This window comes from Tamandua tetradactyla, chromosome 13 (assembly GCF_023851605.1).
Source record: "Tamandua tetradactyla isolate mTamTet1 chromosome 13, mTamTet1.pri, whole genome shotgun sequence".
In the NCBI taxonomy this organism is placed as follows: Eukaryota; Metazoa; Chordata; class Mammalia; order Pilosa; family Myrmecophagidae; genus Tamandua; species Tamandua tetradactyla.
In genome coordinates, this window is record NC_135339.1 from 16,659,077 (window position 1) to 16,679,848 (window position 20,772).

The 20,772-nt window shown below is 39.0% G+C and overlaps 1 protein-coding gene across 4 annotated transcripts; it reads right to left on the reverse strand.

Moving 5' to 3' along the window:
• Positions 1-251: 251 nt before the first annotated feature.
• Positions 252-20,321, reverse strand: LOC143653618 (double homeobox protein B-like). Of its 4 annotated transcripts, XR_013161402.1 has the most exons (7): positions 15,216-15,748; positions 14,753-14,877; positions 14,308-14,437; positions 10,059-10,213; positions 4,700-4,814; positions 4,141-4,295; positions 252-1,715 (listed from the first exon to the last, which is right to left on the reverse strand). XR_013161402.1 is itself a non-coding variant. In XM_077124764.1 (6 exons), exons 2-6 carry the CDS (start codon positions 14,760-14,762, stop codon positions 1,119-1,121), a joined length of 1,032 nt encoding a protein of 343 aa, XP_076980879.1. In that variant the 5' UTR covers positions 14,763-14,877; positions 20,037-20,320; the 3' UTR covers positions 252-1,118. The 4 variants fall into 4 exon arrangements, 3 of the variants coding, with proteins under 3 accessions (XP_076980879.1, XP_076980878.1, XP_076980877.1); XM_077124764.1 differs by lacking the exons at positions 14,308-14,437; positions 15,216-15,748 and adding an exon at positions 20,037-20,320; XM_077124763.1 differs by lacking the exon at positions 14,308-14,437 and having other exon boundaries at positions 15,216-15,737.
• Between the last annotated feature and the right edge of the window lie 451 nt (positions 20,322-20,772).

Consider the following 20,772-nt stretch of genomic DNA (forward strand, 5'->3'; position numbering starts at 1 on the left):
ATTTTTAGGAGTTAACAATTCAGGAGCAGGGAGTAAACTGAGAATAACTAGAATTTTTAGGTGTACCTATAATTTATTATAAAATTGGGAATTTAATAGATATACAGGTAAAAATGAAAAACCTAAAAAAGTGGAAACAGTAACATCAATAGACTTTATTCTGTGATTGTATGATGTTACAATTATAATTTTCCTTGCAACTTTCTGTATTTTAAATGGGCGAAGGAAAAGATAATATTGTACATCAAGAATTCATCATAATATGTTTAATCTTTCTCTTATTGCTGGATACTGAGGTAGTTTCCAGTTCCCAATTCTAACCCTCACACTAGGGAAAAACTCATTTTTATGAATATACATCATCAGTTAGTATAGCACGTCCTCATTTTCCATATGTCAACCTCATTCCAAGTCTGACTTTCCTCAAGGCCAGAAGGGAAAGAAAGGCAGACAGACTTTTCCCCTACCGTGAGTTCATTTACAGTCCACGGATTGCCCAGACTCCTGAAGAAATGATGATTACAGGGAGGAGGCCACATTGTCACGAAAATGCTTTTGTTTATCAAGGATTCAGTAAACGCGTCCACTGTCTGGTGCCCACGGTGCCTCCAGAGGTTGTGTGCTTCACTGAACACTTACTCGATGAAAGTAGAGAAAGTAAGCACTGCCTAGGGGCAGGGTAGAATTCCATGTTGGGGGTTCCAGGATTTATCCTTCTTTGTGCATTAGTCTTGCTTCAGAACACACACAGTGCCTTCCTCATTCGTTACCCTTTAAATGCCACTGATTCCGCATCAAAGGAAAGGAGGCCTGGACTAGGGTGCTGGGAATGACATCCTTCTCTTGAAGCTGAGGCCCTGGTGAGCTTCATACCATGTGGAGCAGGGCCTGAAAATCTGCTTTGCTGAGGGGTAGTTCAGGTACTGGAGAGCCCTGCTCCTGTGGATCTGGATTCAGAAAAAGTTGTACCTCTTACTTTCAATCTGTTGTTGGTAGAGGTTGACTTAAAGGCTTGACGTTTCTGGATAGTGCTGGTGCAGTTGGTCAGATAAAAGAGATGATCCTTCAGCCTACTGTGCCAGAGGCCGCTGCAGGTCTCTCTCAGGGGGTCCTGGATGTCAGAGCGACCCTTCAGGGGGTTCCCATTCTGCAATCAGAGCCTGGCACCACTCATCCCACCACTGCAAAAAGAAAGTGATGTCTCGTGGATCTAGATCTTTCCACTGTTTTTTATTATCAGGTTTATGCTGCAAACAGTTCTTTGACTGCAGTTCTTCCACGCCCGTTTGTTCGTTGTGATCCTGGCATCTTCCCTGATCCTGGGGACAGAAAGGAGTCTGAGTATCTGAGAACTCAGTTTCTGGAGGCAGTGCTGTTGGCAAATGATTCACTAGTGTCAAAGGTTGGTGAGAGTTCTCTTCCCCCTGCACGGTCTGGGTAGGCTGGACCATCACGACACTTGGTGCCTGGCTCACATCATCCACAAAGGGATCCAAAGGAACAAAAGATGTGTAAAGCAGAATACAAGAATTTTGATTGATGGTTAAAGAATTGGTGGGAGAAGAATTTTGGGACCTGCTTGGAACAGGCGAATGGTCATTTTGCTGCTGCTGGACAGTCAACTCTTTCCTCGTGTTTGGTGCATCGGGCAAGGAATTCACGGGTTCCCCTTTGTTCCGCTTTTGGTGTCTTGCTCTGCGGTTCTGAAACCATATCTGAGAAAGGAGTAGGGAGACATGGACATTAGAAGACATGAGAGTCCGGTTCTATTTCTCATAGCCTGCAAAGCAAGGGGGCTATTTCCACAAGATCTAATCTCAGGGTAACTCACAATAAATCATTTCATCTTTAAAAATAAGTACAAATTAGGCCATTTATTTACTCTTGGTCTATTTCTTACACTGATTTCCAAGAATTGTGGGCCTATATCACTCTGTCCAGCACTTCTCTTTCTCTTTGTTTTTCTGTAATTCTGTACCCTCACATTTTGTATTTAGGGTGTATTGGAAATCCCCAGCTGCTTTCCCAAAATCTCCATGTACACTCACAAAAGTATTCATTCCTCAAAAATTTTCCCCTCTTAGTAATTCCTGTCATCCAAATAAAAAAAATCATCTCTTTAAAAAAAAAAAGAAAAGTTAATGCAGGTAAAAAAAAAAAAACATTATCCTAAAGCAAGTGGATCAGGTATCTACTTTTTTTCCACACTTGCTATTCAGACAGTAACAATATTTGGAAGCATCTCAACCTAAACAAGTACTTCACGTTACATCTCACTTGGGTCAACAGTCTAGGGTATCAGAATTAAACTGTGTTACTGTAAATTAATGGAAAATGTAACCGCTTTGCTGAAAGATCAATGTCCAATAAAAGGTGCAAACTGAAAAGAAAAATTACCATCTCTGGCACAGAGACTCCTAGTAGAAGTTAAAATTAATATATCCGGGGAAGCAAGGGTAGTTCAGTGGTAAAATTCTTGCCTGCCATGCAGGAGACCTGGGTTTGATTCCCAGCCCATGCACTCCCCAAAAACAACAACAACAACAATGCACAAAAATGACAACAAGAAAACTCAACAAACGGTGCTGCAATAACAGGATAGTAACGCAGAAAAAAGAACAAAATGTGACCCCTACCATAAAGCATACAAAAAAAAAGAATTAATAAATCTGGTCAATATATATGGATAAACATATGGAGTATATATATATTTATATAAATATATACTCACACACACACACACATACATACATACACAGACAAAAAAACAAACTGAGTTCATAAAACACACTCAGCTATCAACTATAGATAAATTGAAAACTCTGGTTTAAAAGGCAATCACTACTGCCATGTGCCTGGTACTGTGATAGAAAGGTCCAGAATGCCAGCAGTCTTTCTTCAGGAAAAAGGCAGCCTTAATTTGGTCATTTTCACAGCCTTAAAATTATAACCTGTAAGCTAATAAATCCCCATTGCTAAAAGCCAAAGAAAAAAGGGGAGTCTCTAGAAAGTACCCTCCAATTTGAATATACAATCAGTATTGAAATGGTTGATCGTTTTATTCTTTGCCAACGAGCTGAAGGAATATGAGACTCTAACACAACTGTATAAATATGTTCATAGAGCTATACACACAATGAAGAGGGTTTCTGTGTAAATTACCCTATGAATATGCTTTATAATCATGAGCATTTAATAAACAGAGATGAAGGTACTCAGTGGGGGCAATTCTGGTCCTCACCCAAGTACATTTGGCAATGTCTGTAGATTTTTTATAGTTATCACAACTCAGGAGTTGGGAGAATGGGCTCTATTGTCATATGGTAGAACTAGGCTGGGATGCTGATAAGCATCTACCATGTACAACTGGTCTCTTGAGAGATGTGGTAGTTTGAAGTTATTCTTCAAAAAACAGGTCCTTAAATCTAATCTATTCCTTTGGGTGTAAGTAGGACCTTTCGATGAGGTTACTTCAGTTAGGGTGTGACCCACCTCATGCAGGATGGGTCTTAATCCTATTACAAGTCCCTCATAAAGGGGATGAGTACAGTCAGGTAGAAAAGAAAAGCTAAGGAAGCAAGAAGCTAAAATCAATGAAACCTGGAAGAGAAGGGAGAGACTAGCAGACACCACCATGTGTCTTGCCATATGGCAGAAGAGCCGAGGATCACAGGCAGCCAGTCTTTGGGAAGAAAGCATTGCCTTGATGATGCCTTGATTTGGACATTTCCCTGGACTCTAATCATAAGCAAATAAGTACCTATTACTCAAGTCAAACCATTTTAAGGCATTTTTTTTGAGCAGCCTCGAAACTAAAAGAACAAAGAAGTCTCTGGTGAAAATGACAAGGTTTAGAAACACTGGCATAAAGTGCATTCCCAAAGTAGATAATGAGCTTCAACATTTTCTGTTCACTTTTCCCTACTGTTTCTAAATGAATAAACTACTGGCAAGTATGTCTGAAAAATCTTCCTTCTGCAAGATTATACATGTAATAATGGGTGTTTACCATCCCAAAACTTTGCCCTGGATCACTGAGCTAACCCAAAACAACCCAACTATGCTCAGCAAAATCTCAGGAGGCAATACCACTACCAATATCAGGTGAGACAAATTTGGTGCTATAGACATAACACTTACCTGAATTCTTGATTCTGGAATGCCTGTTTCTTTAGCCAGTTCTTCCCTAGTAGCAATACCAGGGAACTGGTTCTTCTCAAAGGCTTGTACTAAGATACTGATTTGAGATCTTGTCATGTACATACGGTTTCTTCTGTGTCCTGCTGCTAAATACTCTGAAGGAGAATACAGAAACAAAAGGCTTTTAGGCCAGTTTTCACATTCAATCCCTAAGCACAAAGTTTTGATTATCATTCTGACCACCTTTACTCTCTCTGAATTCCCCCCAAGGAACTCACAGATCAGTCTTAACCTTGGAAAATAGAATGCTTGTAGTGATAGAAGAGTGGAGGCTGTACTGCTAGCAGCAGGAAGACAGAAATGTCTAAAGCCTTCCTTCCTAAGAATTTCTCTTCCCCAGCCAAACAGTGGGACAATGTTATATATAAATGCCACTAAGATGCCCTGATATTTTGTTATCTTCAGCATTCTTTGTGGAGAATTTGGGCACAACATGCAGAGTCATTTACACTGACAATGGGATCTACGAGGAACTGCATTTGAACTAGCAAGTTTTCACCTTGAGTCTTAAGCAAAGGCTGATCCTGAACCTGGGTTTGTTCTTCTCCTAAGGAGCATTCAGACTTCAGTCGTTGTGCCTTTAACTGTCTTGTTCTGTGGTTTTGAAACCAAACCTAAATAGGAAGAGAAGATGCAAAAGTCATGCAGCTCAGTCTACATCATTCCAAATATGAAATCCAATGTAAAAAAAAAAACTGATTTAGTCGTCATCCCTTAGGATAATCATCCACAAGAGAAAGGCAATGTATTATCCCAGGAATAATGTTTCCACAAAGTATTAACCTCAAATTCAGGATAGCATACAATCTGTACCAACTCAAATCAGCATTTCATTTTCAGTCTGCCTCATTGTATTCAAACAATTTCCTGATTTAAGAGAAACCATTTGGTCTCTGAAAGGATATGTATCTCTCTCCATCCCTCTTCCTATCCCTCCCCTCTCTTTGTTAGGAAAGCCAAAGTTTGAAAGTCTTTCCTCGTCCCTGACAGAGTCTCATAGCCAGTACCACTTCACAACATGCAATAAACATGGGATTAATCTCTGCTAAAAATTTACTGACCAAGAAGGCAATAAATTATCCTTTTATACCCCACTAGGATTACTATTATTTTAAAAACAGAAAATAAAAAGTGTTGGCATCAATGCAAAGAAATAGAAACCCTCCTACACTGGTGGTGGGAATGTAAAATGGTGTAGCATTTAAAAACAATTTGGTGGTTCCTCAAAAAGTTAAACATAAAATGACCACCTCACCTAACAATTCCACTTTTAGGTATATACCCAAAAGAACTGAAAGCCAGGACTTGAAAAGATATTTGTATACCAATGTAATATCATCATGATTCACAGTAGCCAAAATACTGAAGTAACCCAATGGTCCAAAAGATGGAAACAATCCAAGTGCGATCAACAGACGAGTGGATTAACAAAATGTGGTATATACATATGGTGGAATATTATGCAGCAGTAAATGATGTCCTGAAGCATGTGACAAGATGGATGAACCGTGAGGACATAATGCTAAGTGAAATAAGCCAGACCCAAAAAGATAGATATTATATGATTCCACTTTTATGATACAGAGCAGGTAAAATTAGAGGTTTATAAAAGAATATAGGGGACCTAGAGATAATAGAAGCTAGAGATGGATGAACAGTTAGCTATTGAGGCTGAACTTAAATGTAAGGGAATAGATGTGAGTGAAGGTGGTTCACTAGTAGGTCTATAAGTAATATTACCTTATTGAAGGCGAACATGATTGAAAGGGGATGCATAGACCCATGTGTTCCACTGATTAACACTAAAAATATAAAAATTAATTATTGCATGAACTAATGTAAAGGTATGAATCTTGTTCAAAGAGTGTATAAGTTCAGGGTATGGGGGGAAACTACTATTGCATACTATGGGCTGTGTTTAACAGGAAAACATCAACAGTAACACAACAACACCAGGGGTAAATATTGGGGTGGGGGTAGGACAAGGGTTAAGAGGAGGTTTGGATTTTCTATTTAGTGAGGGTATGTTTATTGGTTGTTATTCTCTTGGGAACAGTGAAATTATTTAAAATTTACAGTGTTGATAGACTGTTGACTTTGGACATTATACATGATGCCCAATGGATGGAGGTGGCTGAAGGATGCACTGTCTCAGAAGTAGATTGGCGAAAGATGGTGTATACCATATGATCAGATATTGTGCTGCTACAAAAAGGAACGAAGTTGTGAGGCACACAACATTGTGAATGAACCTGTGGGACATTTGGTGAGGCAAAATAAGCCAGAAACAAAAGAGCAAATATTGTACAGTCTCATTTAGAAAATATTTGTAGGAAAACAGGGGCCTAGATTATAAGCTCATATGGCAGTCACAGCCTGAACTGAGCAGTTCTTGTTATTTCTGGATTCTGAGACGCTGTTTTATACATTAACAATCTGGTATTTAGAGATAAGAACAGAGACAATCAGATCAGGATTAAGGTCATTCGGGATATAGGGATAAGGAAGATACTGTCTGTATTTTAGAACATCATCCACTCTACCAAAGGAAGAAAGGTTTACTTTGACCAGAACCTAAACTTTCTAGAGCATATAATCAAGCTCAACCTGTCTGGATGGATCATCCAAACAATCCAAACACAGGGAGCCCAGATTAAGAATGAGGGCCTTTAATCCTGTATGGCTTAATGTAATGTCTGGATACATCCCAGAATATATTAAGCAGATAATCAAAAGTATTGGTAAAGTTCTGTGAGGGATAGGAGAAAAAATATGGAATTATTAAACTTTATTATCAGGGAAACCCCTGATATTGTGTCAAACATTAGGGACACCCAAATCAATAGGCCAACAATCTCCAGGCTTGCTATTGTGATGCTTATGTATGTAGGGGAGAAGCTTAGCCTACGTGTAGGTATGCTGAGGCATTACTTCTGGAGGACTTCTTTTGTTGCTTAGATGTGGCTTCTTTCTCTCTAAGTTCAAGTCTGCAAATGAAATCATTGCCTTCCTCCCTACATGGGACATGACATCAAGGGGTGAAAGCCTCCCTGGCAGCGTGGGAGATGACTCCCAGGGATGAGCCTGGCCCTGGCACCATGAGATCAACAATGCCATCCTGACCAAAAGGGGTGAAAGAAGTGTAACAAATAAGGTATCAGTGGCTGAGAGAGTTCAAATAGAGTTGAGAAGCTACTCTGGTGGTCTTTTATGCAAGCTTCAGTTAGACATTGTTACCTATCATAGCTTGCCAAACCCCAACCAACACCATTCCAGCCAATCTAAAGAACACCTAGGGCATTATATAAGATTCTACAAAGATTCCATGCACTAGGGTAACTTTCCAGAAACCTACAACCTCCAGATGGGTCCCTGAACGAGATAAATCCTGAAATGGAGAGGGGCCAACCTCTCTAGAACATCAACCAGTTCCATCCCCCTAGCGCATATTATCAACAGCCCCCTGCAATATGAAAAAGCTAGAATGGGCATAGCCCAAATACCCCAATGAGTGGGAGAGAGATCAAAGGTGAAGGTGGAGTTATACAGAGAAGGTAGGGTTTAACAAATGAGTATGAGTGCTGCTGAATCATTATACTGGTATTTCTTTTAGCCTCTAGCACCTTAGAGCAGCTAGAAATAAAACCTAAAATTGTGGAATTGTAACCCATACCAAATTCTGAAATCAGCTCTACAACTGTTAAAATGTACTTTGAAATTTATTGCCTTTATGTATATAAGTTATTTAAAGAGAAGGGGCGGGAGATGGTGGCACAGTGGCAGAATTCTCGCCTGCCATGCCAGAGACCTGGATTTGATTCCCAGTGCCTGCCCAAGCAAAAAAAAAAAAAAAAAAATCTAATACTTAAAGAGAAGGAGGAGTATAACAGAGAAATAGGATTGAACAAATGACTATGACTGCTGAATCATTATATTGATATTTCTGTTTGTCTCCATTGTCTTGGAGCAGCTGTAAGGAAAAACAAAAAATCGTAGAACTGTAACCCATAGTAAACTTTAAAATCTGTCATATAACCACTTTGTTAAAATGTACTCAGAAGGCGGGCAATGGTGGCACAGCGGCAGAGTTCTTGCCTGCCCATGCCGGAAATCTGGGTTCGAGTCCCAGTACCTGCCCATGCTTAAAAACAAACAAACAAACAAAAAAACTGATTTTTTTTCACAATTAAAAACAAAATGTTAAAAAAATAAAAAGATTCTACCAAGGTCCCATGCACTAGGATAAATTTCCAGAAACCTACAACCTCCGGGTGGGTCCCTGGACAAGATAAATCCTGAAATGCAGAGGGCCCAGCCTGTCTAGAACATCAACCAGCTCCATTCTCCTATTCCATATTATCGACAGGCCCTTGCAACATGAGAAAGAAGGGGCATAGCCCAAATATCCTAAAGAGTGGGAGAAAGATCAAAAGTGATGGTGAAATTATACAGAGAAGGAAGGTCTTAACAAATGAGTATGATTACAGAATCTTTATATTTAGTTTCCAGTATCTCAGAGCAGCTACAAGTAAAAACCTAAAATTATCGAATTGTAATCCATACCAAACTTTAAAATCTGTTCTACAACTAACTGCTGCAATGTGCTTTGAAATTTATTGTTTTGCATAAATGTTATTTTTCACAAAAAAGAAAAAAGTTGATTGTGATGATTAAAAAAAAGGTAATTCGCACACAGTTATTTATTCCCATGGTACCAGGTACCTTTCTTTCAGAACACTTTGTAATTATATTTGGGGTTATCTAACAATGTCTAGACTATACTATAACCTATTAAACGATAAACTTCTGAAGGAAAGGATATGTCTAACTTGCCAAGATAGTATCCTGGCACATACTAAATAGGCATTTTTTTAACGAATAATTGAATGAATAAATTTGAGTTTTGCTTACTACAAAAAAAAAAAAAGCAGATACGAACTTCAACTAATGACCAGATCAGTGAATATAAAGGGACAGCTGTCCTCATTATACATTGTTCCTGAACCTCTCCTCCTCTAAATCACTTGATGGCTCAGTACCTCTCAGCAAGCCAGTCACCAAGGTCCTTCCTCAGGATACACTTTCAAATAGAATTTGGGTAAATCCTATCTCTACCACCCAGAAAGACACAGGAAGAGAAAAGAAAAATTTCCCCAATATTTGCTCAGACTAAGGCCCTCAAGCCTAGTGGTTCACTGGAGACTAGAGTATTTGATACAAAACCCTGAGCTCATTGCTGTCCTATAAAAAAGACTTACTTGTTCTTTCTCCAATACTGCTTCTGGTATAAATCTGGGGGGTTTTTTTATTGGGTTTTTTTTCTTTTTTTGCTTCTGGTATAATTCTGTTTTCATAATGGACAGACTCAGTTTTTACATTAATTATTCTGTTCAATATAAATTCAATATGGGATTTGGCTGGTGTCAAACATATTTGAAACATATCTTTTAAAAAATTGGGAATTTACAAGAGTTTTTACCACACATTTCCTACATAATTTAATAATTAAATATTAATCATTATTCTGTTATATACATTCAAATAATTAATGATCTCATACCACTATCACCGCAATTCTATCTACCAAATTTTCTCCAATGCCCCAAAATACAACATAATTATCCCCTATTGAGAAAGCCGGAGCCTGTACATTCTCCTTCCTCCATCAGTGAGTATACCCAGTAAATAGTTCACCATTGTCAAAAGGTAGAGTGTTCTTTTTTTTTTTTAACAATTATACAATAAGAGAAACCTTTTAAACAAAATGCCCACCATAAGAGAATTCCTTGAAACTACTGAGCATTGCTATGTTCTTTACTAGGCTCTGAGAGAGAATAAAACAGAAACCAAACACCTACCTGAATTCTAGACTCCGGAATACCAATTTCTTTGGCTAGCTGTTCCCTGGTAGATATACCAGGGTAAGGGTTACACTTAAACCTTGCTTCGAGGATATTCTTTTGACTCTGGCTCAAAACAATCCTCCTTCGACGAGCTTCTTTCTGTAGGGTATCTGAAAGAGACAAAGGGGAAAAGGAGTATGAAGAGTAAGTTTTTGATAAGGATAAAAAATAAATAATTAGGAGGGGGGATAAAGGGTAAAAAACTGGGTAGACTGAAATACTAGTAGTCAATGAGAGGGAACGTTAAGGGGTATGGGATGCATGATTTCTTATTTATTTTTATTTATTTTTCTGGAGTGATGCAAATGTTCTAAAAATGATTATGGTGATGCATACAATGATACTGTGAGCCGCTGACTCTATAATATGGATGGACTGTACATGTGTGAAGATTTCTCAAAAATATTTTAAAAACAAAAGGGTATGTTTTTATATTAAAAACTGAGGCCTGAGCAAACCTTAAGTTTGTTACAGTTTGAAAGCCTCCAGGCAAAACGATTAGTATACATTTTTACTTTAGCACTAAAACTAAAGCCATGCTAAATTGGACAACTTGTAGTGATAAATAATATATATTAGAAAGGATAACAATCATTGACATTAAGTATCCAAAGCAAGAATTTACAGAGAATCCATAAAACTGCATGCAAAGAAAACTGGAAACAAAGAAATGAAGAAAATAAATGAAACAAAGTTAATGAAAAAACAGATTAAAGAAAACAAAGTTGAGAGTTGGAATAAATCTTTGAGTAAAATTCAAAACATTAGATATTCCACACTTTTTTAGTCCATCTGAAGTGTTAACTTTAAAATTTACAATAGACAAATTGTCCACTACTAAAATGGCAGATGGCTGCCATCTTAATTCTGAAATTCAAGTATGGCCGATCAAAGCAATCCTCAATCCCCTGAGCTAAACTGTATCACCGAAAAACAGCCCCACCCACAACCTATCCCTCTAGTTGGGTGGTAGTGTTTTTTTATTTAGTTCTATTTTTTTTTTTTTTTCTCTTCCAGAAGCAATGGGAAGATGTGCTTCCCATTACTTTTACCAATTGTGGTTTTAATTTAAACTTCCTTAATCTCTGGAAAATGTACAAGGCATTTGGCATTTTCAAGAACAGCAAGGAACTTGCTGGAAACTTACCTTCTGTGCTGGTCAAAATCCACATCAGGAAGTTACCTGGGTTCCACAGAGATTAGTAACCTCCTGAGCAGGAACCAGACTGAGGCGTTATCACAACCAAGGGTGTCCCACCCACTTCTTAAATACTTTTCCATTTAATCCCTTCCTGAAATATTTCCTACCTTTAGAAAGAAAATCTTGAAGTAATCAGATTAAGTAGAAGTTTAATTTTAAGTGGGAGAACAGAGTCTACCAGGTAATTTTACATGCTGTATAATCTCATTGCAAATATGACTGTTTCTGTGCTCTTTAGTTTACACATATAAAAGCATTTTGTTCTCTATTATTTTCAAGTATTCACTTCTTAATTATTTTGCTTCCAAAAAATGGTGCTGAAATAAGAGGATAGTCACATAGAAAAAGGATGAAATGTGACCTCCACCACACAGCCTGCAAAAAAAAAAAATCATAATCACCTGACTTTAGGTAAAGGGTATTATCCTAGATAATATAGTGGGGGCTGATTCAATCAGTTGAAAGTAGGACACAAGAGCAGAGCTGAGGTTTCTCTGAAAAAAGAGATATTCAGCCTTTGGAGAGTGGCTTCAGCTTATGCCCAAGGGTTCCAGCCTGCCCTATCAATTTTAGACTTGCCTAACCTGCCTCCACAATCACATAAACCAATTCTTTGCCAAAAATCTCTCAAAAGAGACTGGTTTTGTTTCCCTGGTTGACCCCTGGAGGATGGAATTGTCAAACAGTTTATTTTGAAATGATGGCATAACAGGAAAAAAGTTTTTGTGGATTTGTCTCAAGGGACAAACCATAAGTAATGCAAAGTTTTATTGAATCCTAGAAAGATAGCACTCCATTTATACCAATGCAAATTTTTGGTCAATCTATGTCAGTCATGATAACCTGCAACAGCAGACAAGTGGACAAACCCTGTGTGCCTTGAAATAAGTAAAACAAAGTATGATCACCACTCACCTCTTTCAGCTGCTACTGTTCGGGAGTATCAAGAAAGAATGGGGAAAAAAAAAGAATGAACTCAGAAAGGATTGTGTGCTTAACAGGATGGAGGGAGGATGAGAAAAAACAAGGTAAAGCCTACAGGTAGATCTTTATCTCATTTGAAAATGAGGAAAGAGAAACTTAGAGGCCCACTCACTACCAACAACAATACAGAAAAAGAGATCGCGAGATAAATATTGATATAAATATTTTTAAAACAAAAATCAAGCATGAATTGGGCTGTCATTTCTTTGGTTTAAAGCAATGGGTAGATTAAAACTTCTACAATTATTTCAGGGGGAAAGAAGTACATGCTTTGCCACTGACAACTGAAAAGATCAAGATATGTTAATTAAAATGATAAAGAAAACAGCCAGAGTGATTTTGGGGGAGGCGCTAACTGCTCGGAATTAAATGCAATCAGATAAATTAATTTGGCTTGTATTTGTGCTTGTTTGCAGGTGTCTGTGCAGGTGTGTAATAGTACCAGAAAAGTCACATACTTGAACTAAAAGAAACAAATTTTATTTGCATAATATTAATGTTCTCTGGACCAGCAGGATGCTACCCTGATGGAAAATCCCCAAGAGAATCACGCCCTCAAAATAAGACCAATCAATATAAGGGAAAATGAAAAATCAACTCTGAGCAACTTGTCCCCGAAGTAGAAACTGGCCTATTTAAGAGGTAAAACATCCTCAGCTAAAGGAAACAAATACCCACAAATACCTTCCCAGCTGCATCATGATATAACTATGGCCCAGTTGATGCTATGTCCTAACTCTTCGGTATCATAAAAGAGAGTGTTTATTAAACTCATATAGTCCCTGTTCCAGCTTGGGTCAGATCAGAGTGATTTGGATAATGCAGGTTCCCTCCCCTCCCCCATTAGGATCAGCCAGATGCTTTGAGAATGTTATGAAGGCTCTGGCTTTGAGCCCAACTTGGATTTGGAAAGAGCTTTCATACAGTAGCTGGTGGGGAAGGGTAAGATTATTTTGTGTACTTGAGGGATAGAAGTTAATAATTTTGACCAACTAGATGAGATAAAATATATTTTATAACAGCAAATATTTCTTGCCTAGCCTCAGAGGACCAGCCCCATCAGGCCATGTCCTCCAAAAGGACTACCCTCTCCAACAAGGTGATTTCAGGCATTGTCTTGCGACTCCTCTCAGACAATGAAACAGGAGTGGATTTCATGAAGGCACGTGTGCCACCTCCGAATAGAACTCACAGTCTATTGGTTCCACTGTTCTCTTCTCACTACCCTGTCCTATACAGGAGGAATACCACTAACTGGAATCCCAGACAGATGAGTAAGAAATAAACTGTTGTTGGGGTAAGCTATTAGTGTTTGGAGGTCTTTTGTTACCACAGGACAATTTAGACTAAGGTGATGACTGTACAAATGTGCTTATCTATGTGCACATTCTATCCCCAGAAATAAGTTTTTAGTTTTCAGCAATTTTCTCAACATTCCCAGAAATACATTTGTTATAAATGCATTTCAGAGTCCCCCCCCCCCTTTTTTTCAATTGAAATGCAATTTTTGTTGAGATTTAGAAGGGCCTGCAATCTATTTTCTAAGTGAAATGTTCCCAAGAGGCTTGTCATTCTCATGCTCGAAGCCTAAGGAGGTACCAGGGCAAGATCCATCATGTTGGAGATCATGGGCAGATGTTCGCTCAAGTGCTCACATGATGTGCAGAAACTCAGTGAAACTATCAGACTAATGAGAAAAAGGCTCGGAAGGTTTCTGACATTCGGAAAATAAAAAGGGAATTTGCCCAGGTGACTTCATCATCTTTGAGGGACAGGTTATTTGTACTGATGGAAAAAGAATAAAAAGGGTTTGTAAAACAAAGACCTCGCTGGATTTGGTTACCAAAGTTCAAAACCTATTTTTCTATTAAAAGTGGAGAACAACCCACAGTCTTAGGGCCTATATAAGGCAAAGCATTTTAATTCAGAGAATAAGAAAGATATCAAAGATTTCCCCAGATCAGTGAGGAGTGTGGTAATCTAGCCCTCCCTCCAGATAAAGAGATGTGAAAACAGTACCAGATCTCCTCCCGGTGCTGGCTGGATGGTATTCTTGAATCAGTAGCTGAGCATTTCTAAGCACATTTCTACTATTCAAGGTGGGGTAAGGGAGACGTCTCAGTTTTATCTTCCACCACTAGCTCCACACCTTAAGAGAAGTAACCAAAACATCCACGTGGTCCGGATAATGTTCATGAACAAGTAAATGTCTTCTCTATGCCAAATCACTACTCGAGATTGTTCTTTGATGATAATAGAAGAGTGATATCTCACAGTCTGGTAAACCAGTATTATGGACTAGAACGCTCTGGAGGACAAACCATCAGAAACTGCACAGGGCCACCCAAATCCCTTCTAAACCCAGATCTTTGAGAACGAACCATCCCCGTTTAATAAAGCTTTGATTGCAGTTTGCACAGTCAAACCTGTTCTGAAAAGGGGCCAATGACTCCATGGTACACACCTGCCATCATGGAAGCATCAACATGGCGCTGCCAAAGACCAGTGGCTGTGGTTCAATTGCATCGGCTTATTCTTTGCAACCTGTGCAGAGCTCATGCGTCCTCCAGGTCATTTCTTGCCAAGTCCCTTTATTTAGAAGCAGATGTGTCATTTCACAGCTGAGTCCAGTTTCAGTTAGATTATCCCCAGTGATGGGAGGGTGTGGTCCCAAATGCACTTGGCCCACCCTTCAAGCATTCTACAACGCTTTTTCCTAAATCTTTTTTATAGGAAAATAATAGTTAATGTTTACAGTTTTTACTTTTTCGGGGCCAGCCACATATTTTAAAGTATTCTGGCTACAAACAAGGCCTACAGGTTGATGTTCTGCTACTGATACCTGGCCCTTTGGAACAGGCACCACATCCCAACCTCCCCTGCCAGAGAATGAGTCCCAACACTCCCGCCAGAAACAACGCCCTGACCTTTCTTTCCAGAGACTAAAAGCCGGCCCAGGCCCCTCCAGCGGCGAAATTCTGTTTCTGGCTCCCACTCTGACAGCCGGCCACCAGGCGGCGCCAGACAACCGACGCGACCGGAAGGGAACTGGCCTGTAAGACCCGCGACCTCCTCCTAGGCACTTCTCCAGTTCTCGGGGTCTCCAGTTCTGAGGCTCGAGAGGTGGGAGAGCCCCAGGCCCGGCGCGGCGGACCCCGGGGCCTTCCGGTCGGCTGGGGAGGTGTTGGCGGAGGATCCGGGAAGCCCGGGAGGCCCAGCCCGGACCGCGACTCCCGCCGCGCGCTGGCTGCCAGACCTCCGCCGGCTCCCGCTTGGACTGCCCTGCTCGCGGGTTCGGACCAGAGCGGCAGGGCCGGCCCGGAGCGCGCCGAAGCCTGAGCGCAGAGGCTTTCAGGGGACTGAGCGGGAAGCCCTGCCGGAGGCCCGGGCCCTCGCGAGGCGCCTCTGAAACGACCGCCCCGGGACTCCGACCCTCCCCGCCCAGGTCTCTCGGCGCGGCCCCCGGCCTGCGGAAGTCCCGCCCACACGGAACCTTAAGGTCTCCTGCCTCTCCCCGAACGCTGGTGCTCGGGAAAGACGAGCCTCTGGCCAGATACACCAAGACAGAAATAGAGACAAGGGACAACAAATATATAGCACACGCAAAATAACGCAATGCGTATGCTCTAGGTTGAAAAAGTTAAGATGTATGTGAGGAAAGATTTGTAAATTTAGACGAAGTGGGCATGTTCCACAAAAAAATTCAACTTCCCAAAACTGACTCAAAGTAAATATATGTACTTAAGACGTGGAATCAGCAGTCAAAACTCTTCCTGTAAAGAAACTGATTCATTTAGAACTTCAGCTAACTTGCAATAATAGAATATATGTAGTTTTACACAAATTTTACAGAATAGTGAGAGAGGTGGCATGCCCCATTTGTTTCTCTGAGGCTAGCATAACATGATACAAGCCCCGAAAAAAAAAAAATAGTGCCAGGAAAGGAAATTATTAAAAGCAATCTCTATTATTTCTGGATTTTGAGAGGCTCTTTTATATATGTGTAATCTGGTAAAACAAAAAGCCAATCTCACTGCTGAAAATAAATACCAAAATCTTAATCAAAAGTGTTCTAAATGTTAGCAAAAATCAGTCGAGGTTATTTACAAGGATTGACTACTCAGCTTAAATTAGAACTGTGGGGTACTTTATACATGTTACTGTTATACATTGTTTCTAATTGTTTTCTATCATTTTAAAATTCTACCTTTATGACAGATGACTTTTCTGAATTTCTATTTAGATTTTGGCCGCATAGAAATTTTTATTTATTTTAGTATTGAATTTTGGCCAATACAAGGAAATTATTGTTTGAAATAAAGCAACCTGTCTTATTTTCCTGGGGTGGGGGAAGCCAGTCTCACTCATGAAAATAAATGCCAAACTCCTAATCAAAATATTGGTAACCTCAACTCAACAAGATATACAAAGGATATACCATGACTTAGTTAGGTTATCCCAGAAGCACAGGGTTCTTAAATATAAGAAAATCACTTAATTTAAACATGAACAGATTAATGGAGAAAATCATATGATTATCAAAAATAAAGAGATTTGAAAGCTTTAAAATGTGAACGGGGGGGGGGGGGATGAAATTGAGCACAATAGGAATTAAAATGGAAATCCTAAACCAGATACTGATAATATATATTGGCATACATCATGCCTTATGTGAAACCTGGAAATGTAGATAATAATGCCACTTCTCACAATTCTGGTTCAGTATTTTACTGCAATTCTCAGACAATGCAGTAAAGGAACAAAAAACGAATGTGTAAGGACTGTATAGAAATAAAATTGCCATTATTAGCAGATGATATGAATGTGTACATATAAAATTTGTTGACTCCACCAAAGCATGAATTATTATTTTTATTCACAGTTCTACTTATTAAAGTTATGTTTCATCACTTAGGAGAAAAGGTGTTCTTTCTCTAAGCACAGGCATTTCAATTCAATTTAATGCAATTTAATGAGCCAAATTTCCATGAACTTCCCTTTATGAGTCTTTCATATTGTTAAGTGTGTGAAAATGAATAAAAAGCTGTATATTTCAAATCAAGAAGCCCAATGGTCAGAAATTCAGACATTTTATTAAGAAAAAATTTAAAATACCTAAAAATATTCATTTAGATATTTGAACAGTGCCTCAGTTTCTTCCCTAGTCATCACCTTGCTTAGTTTTTCAGCTTCTTTTTCAGAAAATCTTTGATCCTTTGCATTTTCCCAGAAATGCCTGTTTTTCAAACAGCCTAGGACTGCCAAGGCCCAGGTCCCTCCTAAATGGGAAAGAAGCCCCAAGCATGTAGCAGCCTATGACTGCCAAGGCCCAGGTCCCCTCCTAGATGGGAAGGAAGCCCCAAGCATGTAGCAGCCTATGACTGCCAAGGCCCAGGTCCCCTCCTAGATGGGAAGGAAGCCCCAAGCATGTAGCAGCCTGGGCGACCAGGACAAAGGTCAAGAGAGAAAACAACCTTCTCAGAGGGAGAAGAATGTAATCATGGATGTAAAGGGATGGGAGTGGAAAGGCACTGATTGTATCTTAAGCATTAATCTTGTTAGAACATCAGGTCTTAAGACATTTTAATGATTACACTAGTGACCCAATGTCCTCATCCTACGCAGAATATCTTTGTTATAAAATCATATACATTTTGCCCCTTGCACTCCTTCCCCTTTGCAGGCACCATCCCTCCAGACCATCACCACTGGAGACTTTCTCCTGTTCGTAGGTACTAATAAACCTGTGCCTACTTCAGTGCCTGGTGTGTTTTTCAGTCTCGTGATAGCACCAACTCATGTTCTTCACAAACTTAGTTTGGCCCAAACACAGCCTTTATAATTTAGTAACATAATTCTTTACCTAATATTTGTCTGAATAGTTTTTCTTTCACACCTATCTTAAATTCCCTTTCTACTTAATATTAAGTTAATACTATTATCATTATTAAAATTAGCTGTGAATTTTCAAGCAACCAGAAAATCCAATGATTTATGCAGAATTACAGGACAAACGGAGCAAGGGAAAATTCCCCAATACTCTTTATAAAACAATATAACTAATAAAATGCATTTTTTTAAAAACTGATTTTATGATAGAAAAAAATCCAAAATATTGGTTCATGCAGCAAATAGTAATCAAGTACCATGCTGCCAGGGACTGTGCCTGGTGTCAGGGACGCTATTAGTAAACTGGGAAATACCATATTTTTATCTTTAGCTCAGTCCTTTCTCCTGAACTTCAGACTTGCATAATTTAATATTATCCCTTGGATGTTTACCTGCCAAATAACATTTCACGTGTTCAAACCTTAACTTCCCCTCTCACTGACATGCATTTGCTCTTCCCCCCAAACTACCTCTCATTAGTAAAAGTCAACTCCCATCTTCTATTTATTCAATCCAAAACTTTGAAGTCATGTTCAACTCCACATATCCAATACAGCAGCATACTCTGTCAGCTCTATCTCCAAACTGTATTCAGAATCTTACTGTTTCTCTCCACCTCCATAGCCAGCACCCTGGCCCAAACCACCATCTAATTACACCAATATCAGCTCTTTTCCTGCTTCTAAGTTTATTTACTGCAGCCTCATTTTCACAACACATATCTGTAACGTTTTTATATCCACACACAGACATGGAAAAAAAACAGAGACAAAATATTAACATTATTTTCCTGTGCTGAAATGCTGCTAAACTGTTTTATAATTATTTATATCTTTGTATATACATTCTTTACATCTTTATACACACACACACACACACACATATGTATGTATACATTTGTAGTCAACATGGAAGTAGTATATATAGATACTACTTTTATTTTCTAAGAAAAATCATTTTCAAATTTTGCTTAGCCATCATGCCCATCTTTTGATATGACTGAAGTCTGTGTCTTCCTATAAAATCCCCTGATCCCTAGCTCCATTTATAATTGTTGCTCTTTAGTTTCCTAGGATACATTTGGACATACATCATCCCATAAAAATAACCAAGGAGTGGTTTGGTTATTTCCTCTCTGCCTTAAAATTTGGGTAAGAGCTCTTTGAAAATTTCTTATTCAGTTTATACTTAAACTTTCCTTAGTAAACTCACATCAGAGTTTTACTTTTCCTCTTTGTTACTCTTACTTCATTATGGCTATCCTTTTCAGTGGGAAAGGCTGACAAAACTTCTTGTGAAAAGAGAAACATTAGAGACTACTGGTACTGTCAACACAGGAGAGATTCATCCTGACAGTGTTGGCACAATTAACCACTCATTCATAAAATAAAATTAGGTCTCTACCTCATAACCACTCATAATAAGAAATTAGGAACTTCTACTGTTTGGGCTGCATGCAGCTGGTTGCCTCTTTTTGTAAAATCAGTTTCACTGGACCACCAGCTGTGCCTATTCATTTACCTATTATCCACAGACACTTTCAAGCTACAATAGCAGCCCTCAGTAGTAGAGACTCAAATTTGCATATGACCTACAAAGTCTAAAATATTTACTGTCTGGCCCTTTATAGAAAAAAAAAATAGTCAGTCCCTGGATTAGAGAACCTGTTTTTTAAATTAGCGGTAGATATGGGAGGATATTGTATAATTCAGTTAATATAAAATGTTTCCATTTGTTGAAGCTGGTGAATGCAATATGCCAAAAACAGATTGACTTTTACAAAGAGGATTCATTAGGTTACAAATCTACAGTTCTAAGGCCATGAATATGTCCCAATTATGGCATTCAAAGAAAGATACCTTGACTTTGAAGAAAGGCTGCCGGCATCAGGAATACCTCTGTTAGCTAGGAAGGAACGTGGCTGGCGTATACTGGTGTTTGCTCCCGGCTCTGTTGCTTTCAGTTTCTAATTCCAGAGGCTTTCTCTCTGTCTTTGGGTCCTTAGCTTCTTAGGGGCAAATTCTGGGTTTCATAGCTTATCTTAGCATCTCCAAACGTCTGTTTTCTCCAAAATGGTTCCCTCTCAAAGAACTCCAGTGAGCTGATTAAGCCACCTTGAATGAGTGAGGTCACATCTCCATGTAAACAACCTAATCAAAAGGTCCCACCCACAAATGGGTGGATCACATCTCCGTGGAAACAATCTAATCAAAAGTCCCACCCAACAATAGGTCTGCACACACAAGATTGGATTAGAAAAACAGCTTTTTGAAACATAATTTTAAACCAATACATAATATATAAAACAAGGAAAACTAATTTATGCTACAGATAGAAGACAAGAGGAAAGAAGGGGGGTGTTAAATACCCACAGGAGAACAAATGTAAGCATCCGGGTGCTAGGAAGATTCTTTTTATGTGGGTGCTAGGTCCATGATTTGGATTGGTTCATGAAAATACATCAAACTGAGTATCTATATTTCAAAAAAGGTTTGTTCTGCATCCTTTTTCTTATTAACATTACTTCTTTTTTTTCTTCCCCTCACTCAGCAACTTCCCACCTACATAGCCCACCCTGATTTCCTTTGAACATCT